Source organism: Zootermopsis nevadensis, unplaced genomic scaffold (assembly GCF_977971745.1).
Source record: "Zootermopsis nevadensis isolate Lab colony 2312 unplaced genomic scaffold, Znev_1.0 Znev_ptg000001l, whole genome shotgun sequence".
Lineage (NCBI taxonomy): Eukaryota > Metazoa > Arthropoda > Insecta > Blattodea > Termopsidae > Zootermopsis > Zootermopsis nevadensis.
In genome coordinates this window covers 2,089,957-2,112,990 of record NW_028259133.1, presented here as the reverse complement: position 1 = coordinate 2,112,990, position 23,034 = coordinate 2,089,957, and the positions used below count along the sequence as shown (strand labels likewise).

At 37.7% G+C, this 23,034-nt stretch overlaps 2 protein-coding genes across 9 annotated transcripts in view; one reads left to right on the top strand and one right to left on the bottom strand.

Annotated features, from left to right (window-relative positions):
• DNAlig3 (DNA ligase 3) overlaps nt 1-10,544 on the top strand; it is a 281,323-nt gene extending 270,779 nt beyond the window's left edge. The window contains exon 24 of the mRNA XM_087346940.1: nt 8,367-10,544. The gene's annotated coding sequence lies outside the window, so the exon portion shown is untranslated. The remainder of the gene's footprint in view (nt 1-8,366) is intronic.
• The window catches only part of LOC110840227 (ATP-dependent translocase ABCB1-like), a 33,834-nt gene extending 10,875 nt beyond the window's left edge, over nt 1-22,959 (bottom strand). For 2 of the 8 annotated variants that reach the window (XM_087346830.1, XM_087346860.1), the window contains exons 1-17: nt 22,687-22,959; nt 19,685-19,782; nt 14,162-14,213; nt 13,843-13,971; nt 13,207-13,292; nt 11,704-11,821; nt 10,677-10,810; nt 8,659-8,830; nt 7,633-7,757; nt 6,689-6,860; nt 6,010-6,234; nt 5,051-5,176; nt 4,484-4,690; nt 3,611-3,868; nt 1,561-1,664; nt 1,098-1,221; nt 278-436 (exon numbers count right to left, since the gene is read on the bottom strand). In XM_087346830.1, coding sequence (XP_087202956.1) covers nt 278-436; nt 1,098-1,221; nt 1,561-1,664; nt 3,611-3,868; nt 4,484-4,690; nt 5,051-5,176; nt 6,010-6,234; nt 6,689-6,860; nt 7,633-7,757; nt 8,659-8,830; nt 10,677-10,810; nt 11,704-11,821; nt 13,207-13,292; nt 13,843-13,971; nt 14,162-14,213; nt 19,685-19,782; nt 22,687-22,743 — 2,346 coding nt within the window. In that variant the 5' untranslated portion in view covers nt 22,744-22,959. Of the gene's footprint in view, nt 1-277; nt 437-1,097; nt 1,222-1,560; nt 1,665-3,610; nt 3,869-4,483; nt 4,691-5,050; nt 5,177-6,009; nt 6,235-6,688; nt 6,861-7,632; nt 7,758-8,658; nt 8,831-10,676; nt 10,811-11,703; nt 11,822-13,206; nt 13,293-13,842; nt 13,972-14,161; nt 14,214-14,633; nt 15,242-16,943; nt 17,134-19,684; nt 19,783-22,686 lie in introns of those variants that run through there. The other 6 variants (XM_087346839.1, XM_087346857.1, XM_087346853.1 and 3 more) reach the window with 6 other exon arrangements.
• Between the last annotated feature and the right edge of the window lie 75 nt (nt 22,960-23,034).

Sequence of the window (23,034 nt, the reverse complement as noted above, 5' to 3'; positions counted from 1 at the left end):
AAATTGGTCAAAACTAAAATATCGGTCTATTTAGACTTCTACTTATTTCAAGAACATGAAATATTTAGATTTGTTTTGCTGTAGTGAGTTCATGAATAAACTAACTTTGACTCTGACCAATCACATGTCACTGCATATGTAATAGTACTGCTCTGAATACATGCAGTTATCTTGAAACATTAAAATACATAACCAAATTTATAAATTTAGAAATGGAAAAACCCATTTTATTTCACTGCTCGTATGTTTGACTTCTGACCATCTTCACATAACTTACATTAAACATCTCTCCATAGAAAATGGCAAACATGGGCATAATGGCTCCTGTGCACATGCAGCCAAAGAATCCAAGAGACAGAGCCTTCCACTCTGGTGAATTCAGTTTCAACAGCCTCCACATTGGACCTTTACTGCCTTTTGGTCCATGACGTAAATTCTGAAAACATACGAAACATTCATAGTACGTGATGTATTTCTGTGTACACATAAAAATGTCATGATGACAGCTTTGATTTGGGATATTCCTCATAACGAAATTTTTGTTCATAAATTTTTAATACATCAAATTACATATTGTATTTAGGAAGTATAAAAATAGAAATTAGATGAGATCAAATTAAAATTCAAACAACAGATCAGATGTTACAAGCAGAGTACATTTCAATGTAAGGTAAGAGGAATTACAGTGCAATCCAAGAAAATGCAGAAACATCATTCAGGACATGTTAAGAAATGGGAGAGGACGGACTGCGGCAAAACGTGATAGGGCCGGCAAAGTAGTGAGCTCTTTGCAACACATCTACACTGCACAATTAACCACTGCATCTCAGTAACATACTGCTAAACCCAGTAAACATTAAAGTCTGGTCCGCAGCCCCTTGGTTAGGGGTTTTAAATTCTTATTTCCATATTACAAAAGATTTTGTAGAAGATGATCAAGTAAGAAAGTTTTTGACATTCTAACGCATCTTTTTTAGTCCATCATCTTTCTGTAACTCTCCTGAGGAGCCTAGTGTCCAAAGTACAGGTTTCAGTTCATAACATGTTTTAGGATACAGCTGGTTGTTATACTGTACGTAGCTGAAGAACCATACTACCTCTTTCACAGCAAGAGCCAATTGTTCAATTGATGAACCAAGTGATGGAATTCTATTTCTAGATATTGGCGCCTTTGTCATCTTGAAATTGTTGTTGTCCTCCACTGGATCTTCTAATATATTTCTGCAGCAGACACAAAACCATCTCACTTTATTTCATTTATTCAACTAATATGTCACCTAAACAACAGTAATTTCTACCTGACAGTACAAGGTGGTATGCAATACTGGTATCTTTTGTTAAAACAAAAAAAATTATTAAAATATGTAAAAACTTTCAAGCACAGCCTCAAAGCACCTCCGCCTTCTACTTTTCTGGAGAAAAAAAATCAGTGCTAAAATTGCTATCAACAAATTATCGCCACTGGTAAGTGCCTGTTTCCATGTCTGTTTCAAAGCAAAACTGAACCTTTCACTACATTCAAATTACTCTTCTTTCTAAATATGTTAACATTCTTCTCACCCGACTTCTTCTCCACAACTTTTTTGCGCTTGTATGAGACAGTAGTAATGGCCTTTCATCGACAGCAATTCTGAATGAGTTCCATGCTCCCTCACTGCTCCATCCTGCACACAAGAACAGACACTAATATCACACCATCCCTTGAGTTAGTGAAGTTGGGAAAGTACAGCTGATTATGATAAGAATGTATTTAACAATTTTTTTCAAATTAATCATCAGTCTTCTTGTCTCAAAGACTGTATTAAAAAAAATAATTCAGTGAATCCTGCTCTGAATCAGCAGAATACAACTGATAAATTTTCTGACCCTTAAACCATTCATTCCACACCTTACATTAAACAATTAAATGCACCTAACAGGTGTTAATTACGTGCAAACATTTTCAAGCCTTTTATATTTTAAGAATACACATATTAAGTTTAAACTGCCTCAGTTAGGTTTAGTGGCTGTCAGATAATTCAGCATTCCTTAATTTTATGTGCCATACAGTTTCTTAGCATCACACAGAATTGTCTCTGTAGATATACAGGGAAACTTTAAAACATTCCAAGATATGTGCCATAGCTCAAATTCTGTGGCACAAAGACCCCCATACATGGAGCCGCATTCGACATGCAAACCTTCAGCAGCTATACCATTCTGTCAGTGTTCAGACAGTTGTTCAAAAGCCACCTGAATCTAAGTCACATACTTTATGTGACAGCCCTTCAGTAATTTCTTCAACTGAATTTGCTACTGTGAAAAAAAAATGTAAAATCTTATTTATGCAAGTGGCACAACACAATAGTCTCCTTTAAATTAATTTTATAAACATAATTTATAATTAAACTGAAAATTAAAATAAATTACAAGAGAAGATATCCGTCTTCTGGGTTATTGCGCTGTGTAGTCTGGTCGATGTTAACCAACGTTTCAGAGGTCATACTGCCTCCATCATCAGGGCGATGAGTATGAAGATATCCGTCTTCTGGGTTATTGCGCTGTGTAGTCTGGTCAATGTTAACCAACGTTTCAGAGGTCATACTGCCTCCATCATCAGAGCGATGAGTATGAAGATATCCGTCTTCTGGGTTATTGCGCTGTGTAGTCTGGTCGATGTTAACCAACGTTTCAGAGGTCATACTGCCTCCGTCATCAGAGTATGAAGATTTCTGTCTTCTGGGTTGTTGCGCTGTGAAGTCTGGTCGATGTTAACCAACGTTTCAGAGGTCATACTGCCTCCGTCATCAGAGTATGAAGATTTCTGTCTTCTGGGTTGTTGCGCTGTGTAGTCTGGTCGATGTTAACCAACGTTTCAGAGGTCATACTGCCTCCGTCATCAGGGCGATGAGTATGAATATTTCCGTCTTCTGGGTTGTTGCGCTGTGTAGTCTGGTCGATGTTAACCAACGTTTCAGAGGTCATACTGCCTCCGTCATCAGAGTATGAAGATTTCTGTCTTCTGGGTTGTTGCGCTGTGAAGTCTGGTCGATGTTAACCAACGTTTCAGAGGTCATACTGCCTCCGTCATCAGAGTATGAAGATTTCTGTCTTCTGGGTTGTTGTGCTCTGTAGTCTGGTCGATGTTAACCAACGTTTCAGAGGTCATACTGCCTCCATCATCAGAGCGATGAGTATGAAGATATCCGTCTTCTGGGTTATTGTGCTGTGTAGTCTGGTCGATGTTAACCAACGTTTCAGAGGTCATACTGCCTCCATCATCAGAGCGATGAGTATGAAGATATCCGTCTTCTGGGTTATTGCGCTGTGTAGTCTGGTCGATGTTAACCAACGTTTCAGAGGTCATACTGCCTCCATCATCAGAGCGATGATGACGGAGGCAGTATGACCTCTGAAACGTTGGTTAACATCGACCAGACTACACAGCGCAATAACCCAGAAGACGGATATCTTCATACTCACCGCTGTGAGAACCTCAAGTCTTACAAATTACAAGAGATTTACTAGTCAAAAGTACCTAGAAATCACTTCACTAACCTGCTTACATTTAAATTTTGAAGAGCTTTATGCAGCATTTCAGTGATAAATCTGTGAAGGCTTATTTAGGTACCTTAAGAACATATATGCAGTCAGCCTCAAAAATAGTAGACAGCCTGTGAGCAACAATGATAGTTGTTCTTCCTTTAGATGCCTGTTTCAGGGTGTCTTTAACTATCTGTTCACTCCTTGAATCAAGCGCAGACGTAGCTTCATCAAACAGTAAAATCGGTGGGTCTCGAATCAAGGCCCTTGCAATGGCAATCCTCTGTTTCTGGCCTCCAGACAGCTGAGATGAACCAACTGATCCACCCACCACTGTATGGTAACCCTGTAAAATTAAATCTGTGATATAAATTTCATTTCTGAATGAAGGGATTTTCCCTACTTTCAAAATCAAAACTACAGGACCAGTAAAATCTCACTTATCAGTGTGTAACCAGCAAAGGATAATGCATTTCTAGACTGGTTTAGGTTTGTGTTTGGGAGCACAGTCCAGAATAAACAGTTCTTCTTTCCTCCAGTTTAACAACGTTTATACATTTTCCGGTACCCTTTACGGGTCCCCATCTTATTAGTTGGCTTGATCTATGGACATTCAGTAGGACTCCTTGGATGAGGGATCGGCCTGTCGCAAGGCCTCTACCTATTTACAGGACAGCACAACACAGAAAAACATCCATGGCTTGAGTGGGATTCGAACCCACGGTCCCTGTGACCAAGCGGCACAAGGCCCACGCCTCAGACCGCGCGGCCACTGCGGACCCCAAATAAACAGTTTTACACATAAATAAATAAAGGGTAGCACATCTGAAGCAATATCAGATTGTGTCAAATGACAATAATTTAATCATAATTTTAAAAAAAAGTTGATAGTCTCAGCTCCAATTTATGCATTTTAAACACTGAAAGAAGCAGACATCAGTTCTTTGCTTGTTCTTATTACCTTCGGAAGTGCCGAGATGAAAGAATGGGCGTTGGCCATCAGAGAGGCTTTCACGATGTCACGGTGTCCTACTTGATGAGGGTACCCATAACTAATGTTGTTATAGATGGTCGTTCCGAACAGGTTTGGTTCCTGGGACACGACTCCAATTTTGCTGCGCAACCAGGGCACATTCATCTTGCGCACATCCATACCATCCAGCAGAACCTACATAGTTGTTAGGATGTTGTGGCAACAGTGGATAGACCATTTCAAGAAGAACATAATAATATTATATTGAACATTATTCATTGTCTGAAGCATGTTTGAAATAAAGAACATTTCAGGATTAATCCCAACTCTCGACACCAATCTTAAAATAAAGGAAGATGTTAAAAGACTTGTTGCTATAATGAGAACCAATTACCCGAAGATAGGAGCAAAGCCAACTGTTGGAATGCTATGTATATGAAGTATGACTCAGACAATATCCAACATATAATGAAAAAATCATTGTTAAAACCTTTAGAGAATCATCAATTTCAGGAACAGTACTTACTACTGGCATTCTATTGTTTTGTTACATACCTGTCCAGATGTGGGATCATAGAAACGTAATAGAAGGGACAAAATTGTACTTTTTCCTGAGCCACTTGCACCAACCAATGCCACTGTCTCTCCAGCTTTTATTTTCAAATTTATTCCATCAAGAACCTGATGACATAAAAAATATAACAATGTTACGGGTCCTTTTATAACCTATCTATATCTGTTCATATGTTCCATTAAAAGTTAAGAAATTTACGTTGACGTCAGGTTTTGTCGATGTCAACATAAAATTGGATAGAACTTATTTAAACTTGTACATTTCTTTGGACAGCGAAAGTGCAAATCTCATTAGAAATCAAAACCCAAATGATTTACTCTCTTATTTTTTAATTAAACAGTACAGTTCATGAACTCAATCTATCAAATAAAGACATCAACAGACAAGTCATTGACATTCTGGCTTAACCTCCCACACAGAGATTTGCACCAAAGACAAGGAACGCTACAGATCAGTTTTGCAGCAACTTCCACAACATTTGACCCATAATTTTAAAGAATTACTGCTTGAGCAGACTTCTTGTTTTATTTATTCGTTTTTAGATAGGCATCATGACAATGTGTTCCAAAAATGATACGGATCATGCGGATTGCTTAGTTCCTATGATAAATGTGACAAACAGATATAAGATGTTCTTCCCTCATGGTAGTTCATAAAAATACCTATAAATGAATCTTAAATAAATGAGGTGTAACTTAGGATAGGTTCCGGTGACAGGTTCGGGTTCCATAAAAAGTAAAAGCAATTTCTTGACCAGCTCATCAACTATCAGTTTCTCCAGACAGGATGTGATTTATGGTGTTTGTCAGTAACTTTACCCATAACACACAGTAAGCTTTTTTTATACAACAGAACTCTGTTATGTTCATAACGTTAGAAAGGTTAAATTATTTCCTAATGTGTTACATACTGAACGAAGCTGTAAAAATGTTTTCTTTACCTGGACTCCAGAACGTGCTGGGTAAGAAAAGGTAACGTCTCTCAGTTCAATTTCACCTCGTACTTTTTCTGGTTTTACTCCAGCGTTGGAATACGGATCAATGTCTGGTACACGATCAATGATAGCAAACAGGGTCGATGCTGCTCCGATTGCTGTACTAACAACAGATATATACGGCATCGCGTGGCCCAGGGAGAAAGCGCCAGACATGACACTGAAGAATACCTGTACAAAGGGGGAAATTATTACTGCTAGATCTTAAAATAATGTAAAAATTTTTGTGTATATTCCTCATTCAAAAATATTCAACTGAAGATTGCTATCTTCTGGGTTATTGCGCCGTGTAGTCTGGTAGATTTCCAATGTTTCAGAGGTCATACGGCCTCCGTCATCGCCCTGATAACGGAGGCAGTACCAGACCAGAGTACAGACTACCAGACTACATGGTGCAATAACCCAGATGATAGCAATCTTCAGACTCAATGCTGTGAAAACCTCAAATCCTATGATGTTCAACTGCTTAATTTCAGAGTAGTTCGTCTAATCACTAATTAAACTTCTAACTCACCCACTCACTCACTATTACTGTCATACAGTCCCTCATTCTTTTGTTCAAATATCAACTACAGTAGCTGCTTGCATCCAGTTAAGCACAAAGAAGATTACACGGGAAACTTACCGTGAAAACACTACCAGGTGTTATTTCACTATTTGTGACTAGCTCTGAGCCATACCAAAATGCCAGTCCATATCCTATGTAGTTGAGAAAGAATACAGTTCCTACACATACTGACAGGATAAAATATCTCTTCATAGCAAGAATACGTCCAGCTTCTAGGGCAGTATCAAATCTGGAACGTAAAACCACATTTAAGTTCCACGAAGGAACAAAAGACATCCGAAACAACGGCTACATTTTAGAAACAAGTTTTTGTATTGTATAAAAAAGTGACTTATGACTCAATATTCATTTTCATAAATCACGTCAGTTTATTGGGTATATTATACGCATGGTCCGACACTTTTTGTTTGATGTTGCTTCGTTATTCAGTCATTTTCCGATGGTGTGTCAATTACTCGGATTATTTATAATTAAAATAGGATTAATTAAATGAGAATAGACGAAATTAAGTCTGAGAAGTAGAGAATAGAAAACATCACCAAAAAGAAACAAATGTTATAGGTTCACTTTCTAAAGGTGACTTAATTAAAAAATGACAGGTATCAGTAACAAAAGAGTGTGGGTGAGTGAAAAGGGAATGGTTCGAACATAAAGATGTTTGGCAGACATTTTAATCAGACCAATTACGAGAAGAATTAGCTGAGTTATGAATAAAGAAGACAGAAGAGACTTGCACAAAATTCAAGTAAAAAGATTCTGGATGGTACGGAAGAGGCTTCGTTATTTGATAACTCACACGAAACAGAAAAATCTAAGGGCAGCGACGATGAATACTTGGAACTGGAGGTACATTCGCTCATTAAAATTATAAACATGAGAGTTGTTACAAAACATTGCACAAGTGAAGGCTGAATAGTAATGTGCGTGCGTACTGCAGTCAATGTAGCTTAGGCAAATGTGACACAGGAACAATACGAGTCTAGCTCCATGCTTCCACTCACCGTTGTATTTCGTAATTCTGTTTGCCAAAGGCCATGACAGTTCTTACATTGTTCAGCACCTGTTCTGCGATTCCTCCTGCCACTGCGTACTTCTCTTGCTCCCGTGCTGACGACGTAGCTGTGATCTGCAACAAACAGCGTGATCTCTAGTAACAAAACCTGTTTATTTACTGGCTACTTAAAATTGCATTTTCTGTTCTGCAAGGATAAAATTTACTGAACTCCACTGTCTACACTGAAACAACAAAAGGAAACCAGTCTAATCTCTTTAGTACGCATCTATTATATGCAATTCGACAAAGAATTATAGTGTCGTAAGTTCATGACCGTAGACAATTAGAATAACTGAAGTGGTAATGAAAATATTAATTAATTAGCCATAAATACATTTCACATTCACATCTTACACCCTCAAATACTGAAATATTTGCATAAAGTTACGCATATATTATTTCAACTACGTAATGTTTCATTGAATACTGAAGAATTCTATTCAACTACATTTCATTAATGTTTCAGTAACTTTTATTTACTCTGTTTTGGACAGGTACAAATTCTAATTGACTTTACTCGAAACCAACGGCTTCAACGGAAGGCATATCTAGAATTTTATTTTGAGGATCAAGAAGATTTGGGGAATAATATGCAATTAATTTAATTCTTTAAGTTAAAAATAAAATACAATGTTGACACAAATTCTTCTTTGTATATAAACCTTTCTGACGTCTTTCTAGGACTGAACGGAAGAGGAGAATTGAGGAGGCCATGGACCGAATACGGACCGGAGAGCCATAGAAGAAGAAGAAGAAGAAGATATAAACCTTTCTCTTCCAGATATATATAGGGAGAAAGAAACTTTTATACATTATATGACAGACAGAGTGTCGTATTGTTAGAAATTAGTGCATGCAACAGTAACCACATCTTTTGTAGATGCTCTAACTGAAGCCTCTACCAAGTAGTATTGACAGAAATGTTAAAAGGTGCCATCAATTATGAAGTCTGACATCTCTGATTATAATATACCTTGGCTAGATAGGCTGATGTTCCAATAAAAAATGGCCCCACTGTCATAACTACAGAGGTGAGCTTCCAGCTTGTGATAAATCCAACAATTATTCCAGAAACAAATGTTGACGCATACTGAATCACTAGGCTGCATTTGCTACTCAGACCCTCTCGCACACGTTCCAAATCACTGCAATAGATAATGGAAACTGAAGTGAAGAAAACATTAACAAGATTACTTTATGGGTTCATTACTAATGTCAGAGTATATTAATTTCTCTCCATCTAAATTTTTTTTATTTATTTTTTCAGTTCTGTTAGAAATATTTTTATCAATGAATTGTCTAATGAAATGATAACATAACATTTTTTTAGCTATAAAATTTCCTGAAGATTGTTCTTTACATAAAAATCTAATACAGTGAAACCTCGATGCATCGTTTTCGGCGGGGGTGGGAAATAAAAACGATGAATGCGGGAAAACGATAGATGCGGGAAAGCATTAAAAATTTAAAAAAAAAAACAATGTTTCTCTTTCAAAGTTACTTCTTTTTACCAAAAAAAGTCTTTAATGGACAACTGGTTTGTCGAAACTTTACGTTTTAGACCAAACAGAGCACTTTCCACGTTCAAAATGTTTTCCTCGTCACGTTCACTAATATTAAGCGCATAAAAGAACGACTTCACTTTCGCCAATGCAGCGTGTGCTTCGGCAAAACTCGGCAAAGCTTCGGCTCGCATTCGTCGTCTTCCTCTTCCTCACCACTCCCACCCCCTTCGCGAACAATAACAGGAAGAATGGAAATACTATTACTGCCGAACTCAACGAAACGTAGCTGTAGAAGACCCTGAACCGCTGGAAACGAGATGAACCTGAAGAATGAAAAGTGCCGCCAGCCTTTCCTTTGTACTTATAATACGTAAAAGCATTTGTGAAGAAATTCACACTGCACATGCCATCTGGCATCGCTGGAAGCAAATATGAGTGCACCCTAATTAAAATCGTAAAATTTCTGACAATGCCATTCACTCCAACTATCACCCCTGCACCGCTGACCCTCATTCCAAAAGAATGTGCTGGTTGGGCGACATAACAGGTTACCACTACTGTGTATTCCAAAAACATTGTGCGTCTTTCGGTATTAATTTATCTCAAAACCCAGCATTTTAAATTCTCAGAAACGATCATTGCGGGAAAATTGTGGGCCGGGACTAAGATTTTTGAACGATCGATGCGATAAAACGATAGTTCGAGGAACGATAGAAGCGGGAAAATGTAACATTATTTTATATGGGATGTATTCGGGACCGAACAAAACGGACGATGCATCCGGGAAAACGATAGTTCCGGGAACGATGGATAGAGGTTTCACTGTATACATTTCTTGTTTCTCAACTCATAATCTTCTTGGAAATATTTACGTAACAATCTAATAAAAAAACTAGACAATTAAGTAGCAACCTAGAAGTAATACAAAAAGTTTGCCCGATGCCATCTGGAGTCTACGTATGACGCTGCATTTGAATATTTTCTTTTCTGTCCTATTATATTATTTGTGTATTACATTATATTATTAAATGTATTAACTACTTCCATTATATTATCATGATGGGAGGTGCAGGGTCCCATAAATATTCCATACTCAACGTAGACTTAGGTGGCATCAGGCAAACACTTATTATTAGTGCTAGGCCCTGATAAATGCAAATGTTGATGTGTTGTTACTTCACTGATTAGTTTTTATTACACAGTTATGAAAATATCGTGGAAAGAGGTCACCTTGGAATAAAATATATGGATGATAAAAAATTATAAAAAAGATCGTTGTGTAATAGTTTGTAAAAATGTGAATTGGAAGTGAACTTGATTGAAATGTTACATAAACATAATTGATAGTGATGAAGTTTGCATCATATAGAAGTTAAAATCCTATGCCAGAAGAATTCTCATCTTGTAGCTTAAACGAGCGACAAAGTTTCATGCCGTAACTGCACGAGAAATTGAAACTCTTTTCGTAATAAACTAAAACACTTACTCGGACAGCTTGGTAGTAAGATCACCTCCATGGTTACAGTCATACCAACTGAGATCTTGACGCAGAACCTGGGCAAAGAAAATTTGGCGGAGCTGATATACTTGGCGTTCGCACGCCAACTCCCAACACAATGTCTGGAAGAATAACAATTTATACAAATAGAAGACAGCTGATTAACGCACCATCTTTTTGACATAAAACAGATATTTCTGATTTTGGTGACAGTGAGATCTAGTTTCATTGTGTTACCTATTAACCTTTTTACGTGTACCAATGCTGTCTTCAGGCAGACTAAACACAGCGGTACAACACCCAGCCATATTCATAAACAAGCACAGCAATAGCTTTGCTGAGAATAAAAACAAATTCTAAGCAAAAACGTGAACTTTTTACAATTATTTGTTAATATTAAAAAGAGACATGCATCTCATGATTACTTTCCATGGGAGATACGGAAATCGCGTACCTTGACAGGCACGCGATGATGGTTATTTAATTATACCAGTGATATTTTGGAAGGTTTTGATTGCCTGATGTGTACTGACATAACTTTGGGATTGGTTCTGTTGTCTCCAGGCAATCTGTTGTCACTGAAACTGACAGATCCGCTGGTGAGTCCGTATGATGTCCGAACCCAGAAGAATAACTTTAGTATTTATTATACTTGTTTTAAGATTGTTGGTGACCATTAGGATCACACATTAGACCTTTTGAATAGTGGGATGAAATTTAGTATGTCCAAGTTCGATCCCAGCCATCATCACTAATCTTAAAGACTAGAAATATGTAGTTTTTATGTACACTAAAATGTTCTTTACACAACAGACTGTTCCGTCATCACCTTAACTGCATATAAGTATAGCAATTAAGATTAAATATAACCATCTATTTGCTGTCATTACTGTTTTATATACTTTCCTATTAATGATTGTAATATTTTAATTGGTAGAATATATTGGATTTATTGAGAAATACATTTGCTATAAGACAGGGATATAAATGTGATGCCATTATCAAATAAATTTACCTGCAAGAAAGATGCAATAAAGACACCCACGCCAAGGTAAGTGTAAAGGATTGAATACTGTGTCATATACTGCATGAAGTCAGGTTGTTGGTTGGTCCATGGTGGCTTCTTGTCTGCACTGTAAGAGAAACAAATATGGTTCTGTATTCAATTAATTGACATGAATTTTTGTGAAGATTTCTGTCTTCTGGGTTGTTGCGCCGTGTAGTCTGGTCGTTGTTAACCAACGTTTCAGAGGTCATACTGCCTCCATCATCAGAGTATGAAGATTTCTGTCTTCTGGGTTGTTGCGCTGTGTAGTCTGGTCGATGTTTACCAACGTTTCGGAGGTCATACTGCCTCCATCATCAGGGCGATGAGTATGAAGATTTCTGTCTTCTGGGTTGTTGCGCTGTGTAGTCTGGTCGATGTTAACCAACGTTTCAGAGGTCATACTGCCTCCGTCATCAGGGCGATTTTTCACAGCGGTGAGTATGAAGATTTTTGTCTTCTGGGTTGTTGCGCCGTGTAGTCTGGTCGATGTTTACCAACGTTTCAGAGGTCATACTGCCTCCGTCATCAGGGCGATGAGTATGAAGATTTCTGTCTTCTGGGTTGTTGCGCTGTGTAGTCTGGTCGATGTTAACCAACATTTCAGAGGTCATACTCCCTCTGTCATCAGGGGGATGAATATTCATCGCCCTGATGAAACATTGGTAAACATCAACCAGACTACACAGCGCAACAACCCAGAAGACAGAAATCTTCATACTCATCGCTGTGAAAACCTCAAATCTTACATGAATTTTTGTAATTTCTGTGATAAGAAAAACACTGAGCACTTGAATCTCAGTTGGTTCCAAATAAAATACATGTCAGAACTACTGCCACTTAAGGAGACACCTCCTCAAATTAGGGAACTTTAGCAGCCGCAATTGTAGAGGGTGTTACATGTTCTTTGTGACTGTGAGGCTTCGTTGAGCTTTGCCTTTGCAATTTGGATAGGTTCTTCTTGAAACCAGGCAAATATCCTTCTAAACTTTATTGCTAATATGGGGCTAATAGTGGATTACAAGAACGGAAGCAAAACAGATCAATCACGATTGCAGTGCAAGGGTTGCTTTGGTGTCTGCCCCACTGACATACACACACTCATACACAAAAGTGGAGCCTTCTGGACAGTGCGCCACTTAGAAGAAAATGGGGTGCAAAGAAAATTTCAGGTCTTTACATTATTGGTAAAGGACATAACTAAGAGCACTGGGCATAAATAATGTGATCATAACCTCAAATTTGTCCCTAGCAACAGGCTCCATGCAGTCTCAAGTCTTTGCATCAGAAGAAACTTGTGAACTGTCAGTCTCTATATATAACTTTGACCCTTTGAATCGGTTCATAAAGAAAAATTAGCTTCGGTTCCTACAAGAAAGTAAATTATCTGCAAAATGTTATGAAATGTAGCATCATAACCTGTAAATTTTCTTACATATTTTTCTCTACAAAGACATTAAACTTGCTGCTTACCGAGAATCCCAATCAGAGAAGTTGTAGACAGATGATCCGCTAGAAGTTATATTGTCATATTCAGTCGAAGAGTTGGTTTCAAGGCTCTGAGGAACACAGAAAATGTATTTTTAGCTCAAATCACAAAATATGGAAACGACTATTAATACAGAAGCGGTTTTGAAACTGGAGACATAATAACTCCTCACAACTCTGCACTTTTGATATGAGAAATTCTGAGCTCCTTAATTGTTGAGCACAATCTGCAGGCTAATCATCACATAATTTCTTACAGTTTCATTTAGGAATATGTGACTGATGTACGCACAGAATTACAGTTGCCATGACAATTCTTATGACTTGTTTACAACACAGTGCAAGAAACAAAATTCAGGGAGCTATGGTAATGGATTTCAGAATATAAAATTTCTTCATTTATGTTTCAGAGGTCCTTGCTTCCTCCATCATCAGGGATCATTCATGACGTACTATATCATGGGTATAGGACCTATGAAACATTGGTAAACTCCTACCAGACCACAGAGCACAAAGACAGCCGTCTTCATACTCACAGCCATGAAAACCTAAATAATACTCTGTTTTTATGCCAACTGACAACTAAATTCTTATCCAAGGCTCGGAATAAGAGTGACATACCTGTGCAATTAAGGTGTTCGTCATTTGTCCAAAGATGAGAGCAAGAATTGGAAAGCTTGCCCCATGACACACCGCAAACATCGTTCCAATAGCAATGAGTAGCAAGTCACTGCATCGAGCATACCTAAACTTTAGCAACATAACACATTAGAACATCTCATAGTTGCTTTTAGTATAGAAAGAATTTCAGGACATTTGTAAACACTTCAGACGTGAGTTCCATTTCATCTGTCCACATCACAAAACACGAAAATATTATTCAATTTTAGTGTGTGTATAGTTAAACATTTTCATAACATATTCATTGAATCAAACTCACAAGTCTGAAAATTCCTGATTTTCCTGCTGAAGGATCATCGTCATCTTCGGATCTGAAAATAAATAAAACATGAGATATGACAATGTTTACAAACTTCACAGCTGACAGTAATATCAGTGACCCCAACAAAAAATTTACTTATCATGGCCTACTTTCAGTTTTCCGTCAGAAAATATTTCAGCCATGTAACTCAGCGACTTGCATCAGCCAATCCACTTCTTGCAGCAACAATTAATATTATTGTTAGATGCTTAAAAGATTATTTTGTACCTATTTAAAAACAAAGTATGAGACAGTGGGCTTATGAATATTCTTACCCTTTCAATAACCTTTCAATTACAGTACGACAGCATAAAAAAATGTCATAGCTATGCCCCTAATGACTGAAATTTATAAATATTTAATCAAGCACTAATAATTTTAAAAGGCAAAGCTACTAAAACTTATTTTAAATTTTAACTGTTAATCTAACCTGCTTGTACAAAAAAATACATCATCTCAGAAAACTGCAATGTGGGACACCCCAATGTCATTATTCTCAATCCTGAAACATGGAAGATTCCAATGTCCTCTGTCAGCCCAATCATGGTCTCCAGCTGCCTTTGTTTGTCAGGAAAATTTGTTCACTACATTTAAAACAAAGGCTTGTCTGGCCAAGTTGTTTTATGCATGGGTATGCATGATGTAACATGTAACCAAATGACAATCCTGTTGAAAATATATACACACTCATATACTATGATCAGACACTCCTTCCTGTCTCTTCCCCTCTTACTGTTTCGCAACTCAAGCTCAGAGTTATTTTGCATCCATTGGGTTGAGACCACGAAAGATTGAAACGCGCAATATAATCGAAGATCGATTACAGGTTCGATATAATAAATAGCGACATAACTCTCGTATATTTAGGCAGTAGTACGCCATGACTGCTGGTAACAAAGAACTCGCTGTATTATCTTCTTATTCATATAAACTCCACAGATAATGACTAATAAAAATTATTCTTGTGGGATGTATCTCAGCAGGTTGTTCGTGGGTTTCAATTCTCTTCCGTCCCCGTTTGTCTGCAATCGCTACAGTGTGGCCAACACTTCGCTCACTATCGATCAAAAAGTTGTTCATATAACCTACAAGTTACTGAGCGTTCGATTAATAAATTATTTGTAATTTTAATACTCATTATACAGAATGTTTCTCAAATACATAGTACCTCTTTATGGAAGTATTCCATAGACTGAGTCCTTGGTCATTTCGTCTTTAAGTTATGGTCCATTTCACTTTGGGTGGAGGATAAAGAATTAAGTGTGGTGATCTAACAGGCCGTGGCTCGAAAACATAGCGTCCAGAGACCACATGTTTATATGAATATTACTCGTTGTTTTATACACCTAAAGTGGTGCTGTATATTTCATTATAAACCTGTATATATATCACTGAAATGTAATTTACGAATAATAACTCTAGAAATAAACTAATTGTCAATAAAACATGAAAATTATCCATAGATATCCTGTGGGTTTGTTTCACCTGTGACGATATTCATCACCATTTGAAATAATACAAAGTAATACAATGGTTTACTGTAAAAAACACGCAGTTCCTGTTTATTACTGGGATCGAACCCCGGCATCTGAACTCTATAAATTACTACAGCACAGTTCAGGATGTTCACTGCTATGCCTCAGCTGGAAGCAGATGTACGAGTTTATTTATATTTATTTCAGTTGCAAATTTTATGCACTTAACAAGAAATAGTTCATGAATACTGACCTTCTGGTGCATTTGACCTCAGTGAATCAAGATATAAGCACAGCGTCACCGTTAAATGCATGCCATATAAAATATATCAAATTAAAGTTTTAAATTAGGCGTCCAAGACATTTTTTCGTCTAAACCAAAGTGGAACATTAATCACTGTCGTCACTAAATCACGTAACGCGTCCCCAACTTGAGTCGCATCCATCTAATCCACAAATCCACACCTGGACCATCTTAACATTATAGTGACATATAGAGTGTAGGTTTAAGAAATACTCTCTTTAGTTGAAAATTTACTACCAAAATTTTGTATGTATTTCTAACCTCCTCTATACGTTCTACACGTCCTGTAATCTCATCCTACTTCGTATAATCACCGTAGCAATATTAGTGGAAATTTAGTAGTTGTGAAATTTCTCATGACGTAATTTTCTCAAGTCTTTAATTTCTTATTTCATAAGTTAAAGCATCTTTCTGAGTGTCAATCTAAGTTCCTCCCTAAAAGCGAGTAACCGAGTTTACGTTCAGTGTTCACAAAACACAATATCTGTTACTTCAGACATTATATTTTTACACTTGAATCTAGGGTGGGAACGAATACAATTAATATTTAATAATATAATTTTTGTATTTGTTCTTAGACATTAGCAAAGTGACTAGAATTCCAACCAGCATCTGTTTATTTATTCATAAGTAGTTACTTGTATTGTTTAGATTTACATCTGAAAAGTGAACATAATTTCGTGTATTTGCAGACAATCAACTGTAGTAGTAACACGAGAACAGGTACTAGCAATTTATAATACGAAATTCATATAAATAATATTTAAAAATTCAGTATATACCTCAAAACACAACACGTCTTCACTACAAAGATCGATTCTTTAATTCTGTTCAGGGAACTTATTCTGAAAATCATACGAGAATTCGTAAATCGATTCCTCGAGAAAAAAATCGAGGTTTTTCAATAAGAAAGCGAGTGATCGTTCCGCATTTCCGGTTGTGATTTTAAGGGCTAACTCACGTTTCTGTTTCCTTCCGTCTCGGTGATTTGTCGGAAAGGGTGAGCAACGGGAGACGTTCTTCCTCAATCCCCTTCATGTCTGCTAATGCAAGTCAATCTTATCTTCTCCCACTAAGCGCCTTGTTCTTTACCCACTGAACCTCAGGACTGAACTGAGTTCAATAACTGAACTGCAGTGCCAATGGAAAAGCGTAATTTCTGAATCTGATAACGTCGTCACTTGTCTGTGATTCATTCGCTGTAGCTCGGACACAGATCTTGAAACGGACTGCATCAAATCAAAATTATATTCAGGAAGTTTGCTTTATAATACGTCATCAGGAAACCACGACGGATTGAAATTGAATAGGACCTTCTGGTCTAGCGGTCAGAACGCTGGCCTTGTAATCCTGGGGGTCTCGGGTTCGAATTTATAACTTGTGTTGGGCAAGGCCGTGGTCTAGGCAACACGGAGTTTTCCTCCGTGGCATCCCAACAATTACTCCATTCACACACAGAAGAAGGCAATGGCAAACCACTTCTGGATCATCTGCCAAGAACGTATATGAACAGGTCCCAGTCCGAGAAAAGGATGGAAGGATCCTGTTCATATGGACCTGTCGTCAGACAGAACACTAAATAATAATAAGATGAGGTGGTCTAGCGGTTAGAACGCTGGCCTTGTAATCCTGGGGGTCTCGGGTTAGATTCCCGGCGGTGCCCGAATTTATAACTTGTGTTGGGCAAGGCCGTGGTCTAGGCAACGCGGAGTTTTCCTCCGTGGCATCCCAACAATTACTCCATTCACACACAGAAGAAGGCAATGGCAAACCACTTCTGGATCATCTGCCAAGAACGTATATGAACAGGTCCCAGTCCGAGAAAAGGATGGAAGGATCCTGTTCATATGGACCTGTCGTCAGACAGAACACTAAATAATAATAATAAAAACATAAATGACGGGAAAACACAGAAATTGACTCGAGCAAGGAGGTTGGCCTAGAAGTAGACACAGAGAAATCTTGTTGTATGTTGATGTCTCGTCACCAGAATTCAGGGGAAAATCTTAAGATGAAGACAGCTGATGGATCCTTTGAAAATGTGGCAGAGTTCGGATGTTTTGGGGCGACAGTAACAAATCGAAATTTGATTCATGAGGAAATTAAGAACGGATTTAATCCGGGTAACAGAAACTTCCGTCTTCTTGCCTGCTGTCTAAAAACGTAAAGATTAAAATACACAAAACGAAATTATTTGCCTGTAGGTCTGTATGGGTGTGAAACTTGGTCTCTGACAAGAAGGGTGGAACGAAGAATGATGATTTTTTTAGAACAGGGTGCAGAGGGGGGGACATCTGCACAGAACGTGATAAAATAATCTAAACTTCACACAGTGAGGAGTTTCAGAATTTGCACCATTCACCAAATGTTACTAATTAAAAAAAACGAACAATTAGGGTAAGATTGGCGGGACGTGTAGCACGCATAGAACGACAATAGCTTAATTCAAACGTCCAGTCGGAAAATCTGAAGAGACGACATGATAATGAACCTTAGAGTTTCCCATAGGGCAGGGAACGTCTTGTCCAGAAGAGCGATTTTAAGTTTTTCAAGGTCACTAGCCCTTGGACTCAATTATCACTTGATTTTGTTGTTGTAATTCCAAATTAAGGCCGTGTAGTCTTTTGGATACTATCCGACGTTTCAGAGGAGTTCAATACCACCTGAAACTTCTATAAATATCTGCCAGAATACACGATGCGATATCTGAGAGCTTTGAATCTCACTTTTCCCTCGTTATCAATGCGAGTGACGGAATATTTTGAAATCTGTTCCCCTCTGATGCCATGGAAATGATATTTTATTGAATTAATAAGTCGAATAGACTAAAATTTACCGCTTATATCTACGACGTTACGCCCCGGCTACGGGACACCAGACTTCCGTAACATTAAACACGTGATTCGGCCGGAGGATTGAGAACTTTGCTGCTATCTCAGAGATACGCGCGTTGCTACGCGCTGAGTTTACGATCTCAGCGCCGGTCAAAAATCTCGTCTTACTCTCAGATTATGATTAATTAAACAACGCCAATGCAACAACGAGTTACGAAAACAAATAAAAATAAAATGATAATTTTAAGATTCTTAACTTCTTCAAAACTTCTATAATAAACTCCATTCTCAACCGTAAACTAACCAGTGAAAGTAAAGAGTACAGCCTGTCTCAAAACTATATTCACCACATTACAACTTCGAAGGACAAGGCTTCCGTATCATTTTGTTTGCAATTGGCGTAGATTTTAATTTCTCCCCAAAAAATTTCTGGATCCAGCATTCCTTAGACAAACACGTAGAAAGAAACGTGTTCACTGACAGTTCAGCAAATCGTATCGACCGCTGTCGGCCTCTGCCTTAAGGCTTTTACCGGGATGTTCTTTTGTTAAATCTTATGTGGTACCGCCTGATTCGACTTCTAATGGTTAAGTGAAGTGTTTTCTTCGCGGTACGGTCTGGATTCGTAAATAATATTCAGACGAGCTTCGGCTTCAAAGGGTTAACCAGCTGATTTTCGTAATGGTGAGGTGTAGTGTTTTCTTCGCGGTACGGACTGAATTCATAAATAATATTCAGACCTTCGGCCTCTGCCTTAAACGCAACCAGGCCTTTGAATACGAGGTCGTTGACTGTTCACAAACTTCAAATAAATGTACTCGCGAAACTTCGCTTTTTAATGAACAGAGTTTAGAGTCGTATTTCGTACCTTCCGTGCCTCCATCCCTTGTCAGAATCCACTGCACTGTAAACCGTGGGAACACGATCAAAGCGAACAGCTGCTTCCCCGATTTCATCGGGATTAAACTGTTGAGAACAAGCACATTAATCATTAGCCTGACAAATGTTTTGGTTGTGAGCATCGCAGTCCTCAATCTGGCATTTACACTTTTCTTATAGTATGGTAAAATTTTACCGATGTTTCGGACGTCCTCACTGCCTCCATCATCAGGGCGATCGCCCTGATGATGGAGTAACCTGTGCTTTGAAGTCAGTTTCAAGAGTACGAAGTAATAGAATTCAAGGTTCAAAAGTCACAGCGACTCCATGGAGCAAGACTTTTGAGTTTAGTGATTCAGCAAGATCTTCCATGGTTTTTCTCAAGACATTGACGTTTCCTCTCAATAGATTACGTGTTTACAGACTGTGGTAGTTTGTTATATATATATTTTAAATGACGTCGTTAACGACGTACGATTCTGAGTTTTGTAACATTATTCGTCGTATACGGAAATAAGATAACGATGATAGTGAGAAAAGTAATTGTGATTAACATAATTATGATGTTCAGAGTAAACATGATACAAAATTTGAAATAAAATAAGATGATAGGATCAGATAGGAGCAGCACTGTGTGAGGAACTCGAGATCGGTAATCAGAGGAAATGCTGGAACGTTGGCTATACCTGTCGTTTGCACCGTCACAAACAGACGAGTAAACTGACATAGAGGTTAAAGTCGACTACGTATGCGGAATAAATATGATATTTCAAAAGACATGCAGACGACTCAACCTCTCAATTAAGGACAGAGGCAATTCCTAAAATCAGTTCAACACTGATAACAGCCAGTTACTGTCAATATTGACTATATATATATTGACCGAAGTCCGATATAAAATCCGTTTTTCACTGTTTCGGACTTTGTCTGGTCATTATCAACTTTGTAATGAATTCAGCGTCTTGGACAGACTTACAAGTAGGGACTGAATAAACTTGAGGCTCACATGTAGAATCTGTAACAATGCCACTTCGTTCTAAAATACACCACAGTTTTATAAAAAGGGTTATTTTACTTGCCTTTGCAGAACTGAATTTATTATGATTTCTTCATAACCTATTTGTGTGCTTTTGTTATCAAACAAAGTGCATATAGGACAGAATTAACAATTGACGTGAGAGGAACGTCTGTCACTCTTACCAACTTCGAAATCTCTCTCTTTTTTTGTCCTGTAATTTATAACAGGTAAATACAAGTACATCCTGAATGCTACGTCGACGTTAAGGTCAGCCAGTCCCATTTTGGGTCATCTAACAAGATTCATACGTCAATGGACTGAAGACGGTGTACCATCAAAACATTTCGCAAACTACAGATATTTCAACGAGAAAGAACTGTTGACCTACAATGATAGCATCTCTAAGATTCTCTTTGCTACAGAAAAATTATCGATGCTTTAAAATGCGATAATAAAAAGCAATGATGCGCTTCTATCGATTTGTACTCAAATGTTCGATTGTCAAAGAAAATTAGTAATTTGTCCTAGTTATTGGTTCGAACGCATTGGGATTCAAACACTTTCGCCCGGCACAGAAATCAGGAACGTTTTTAACCCTCGGAGTGAACAGTTTACAGCTTAACCCAAACGGGGCCTCTTATTTTCCCCTAGTCAAGGATTACCTAATGGCAGCCTTGGTACAAGTCTGTGACGGTACGAAGCCGTGTATACAACGTGACAATTGTTGAACGCAACCGGCAGTCTGATGTAACACTATTGTTGTACAATTCAAAGTTATCCTATTAATACTTGTTCATGCCAATCACAAAACACGATAGGCTACTTAACAATGGACGAAAATTATGAGACTTCCAAACAAGCTGCTGGAACGAGTAACATACCAATACAAAAGATAGTGTAATTGCGTCATATTGTGAATATTATAACAATTATTTATTTTAATCCGTCTGATCACAATATAATTTTATTTAAAATTTCTTATAATTAAGATAATAAAATATCATTCATGTTCCATATCGATTGATCGATTTACATTTCGGAACATTTACACAACATGTTTCGGTTTTTATAAAACCATCATCAGGTGTAAAATATATCTAAGAACTTAAAACTCAATTATGATTTCTGTAGTTTTTTGGTGATGTTTCATTACGTTTGTTTTTCCATTTTTGGGCGAAGGTGTTGTTTTTCTTAAATGTTATTAGATGTACATATCGGCAAAAGATGTAGGAGTGAGTGTCCCGATATGTCCAGAAGTACTAGTGTCTTCCTGATGATGGTTTTATAAAAACCGAAACATGTTGTGTAAATGTTCCGAAATGTAAATCGATCAATCGATATGGAACATCAATGATATTTTATTATCTTAATTATAAGAATTTTTAAATACTGTGATCAGACGGATTAAAATAAATAATTGTTATACCAATACAAGATGAATAGAAATAAATAAACAAGTGATATAAGACCATCATTCTGTCTTTGCTTGCGAATATGTGAAGGCTCTGAACATCTTAACTAACCAAATTTCTCAAGTCTGACCTAAACTTTAGCCGCGTTGTAAGCAGGTATCTGATACGACCGACGATGAGTGTAATTAGGCTTAGTGATTATCTCAATAGTTGATGGAATGCAACTCCACTGAAGGCACAGGACTTTTCCTCTCAGTAAAGATTTATCTGGATAACATTTGTAGGCCTGTACGGAATGAACAAAAACCTATCGCCGAATCATAAATTATATTAGGGCCTGGAAGATTTGACATTCCCGATTGAACTTACGTTCCTAGTGGGTTAGGTCTAGTAAATTTCTAAATAATGTACGGAAATCAGCCCGCAACCACTTAACCTCACTTTCCTTCCTGATCAATCATTCAGCTACATTCGACGCTACATAACCTCTACAGTCGCCATGTCAACTAGGAATTGTGTCCCCTAACTCATAATACAGAATAAAGATTGATATTTACTTACCTTCAGCAACGAATCGCGCTGTTCTGCTTCGGTTTCCTTAATCCTGCCATCTTCCATGTTCTGAACAAAAGTTTCTTATTCATCCACCATTCATGTCGCGTGTTGTGAATCAACTTGTCTCGTTTGAGGTAAAGGAATATAAGAAATGAAATCACCTGGTGGTGACCTTGGGTGCACTCTGGCGTGAAGTGCATACTTAACCACGGTCACGTCATTTAACTTCAAATTCACGACTCACGAATACGACGACACGCTGACATTGTAACGGGGACCATGCAGCTTCGAATCGTGACGTCGCACTGCACAAACCTGTACCCACTGTTTGGAGTACACGAAACTTCCAAATGC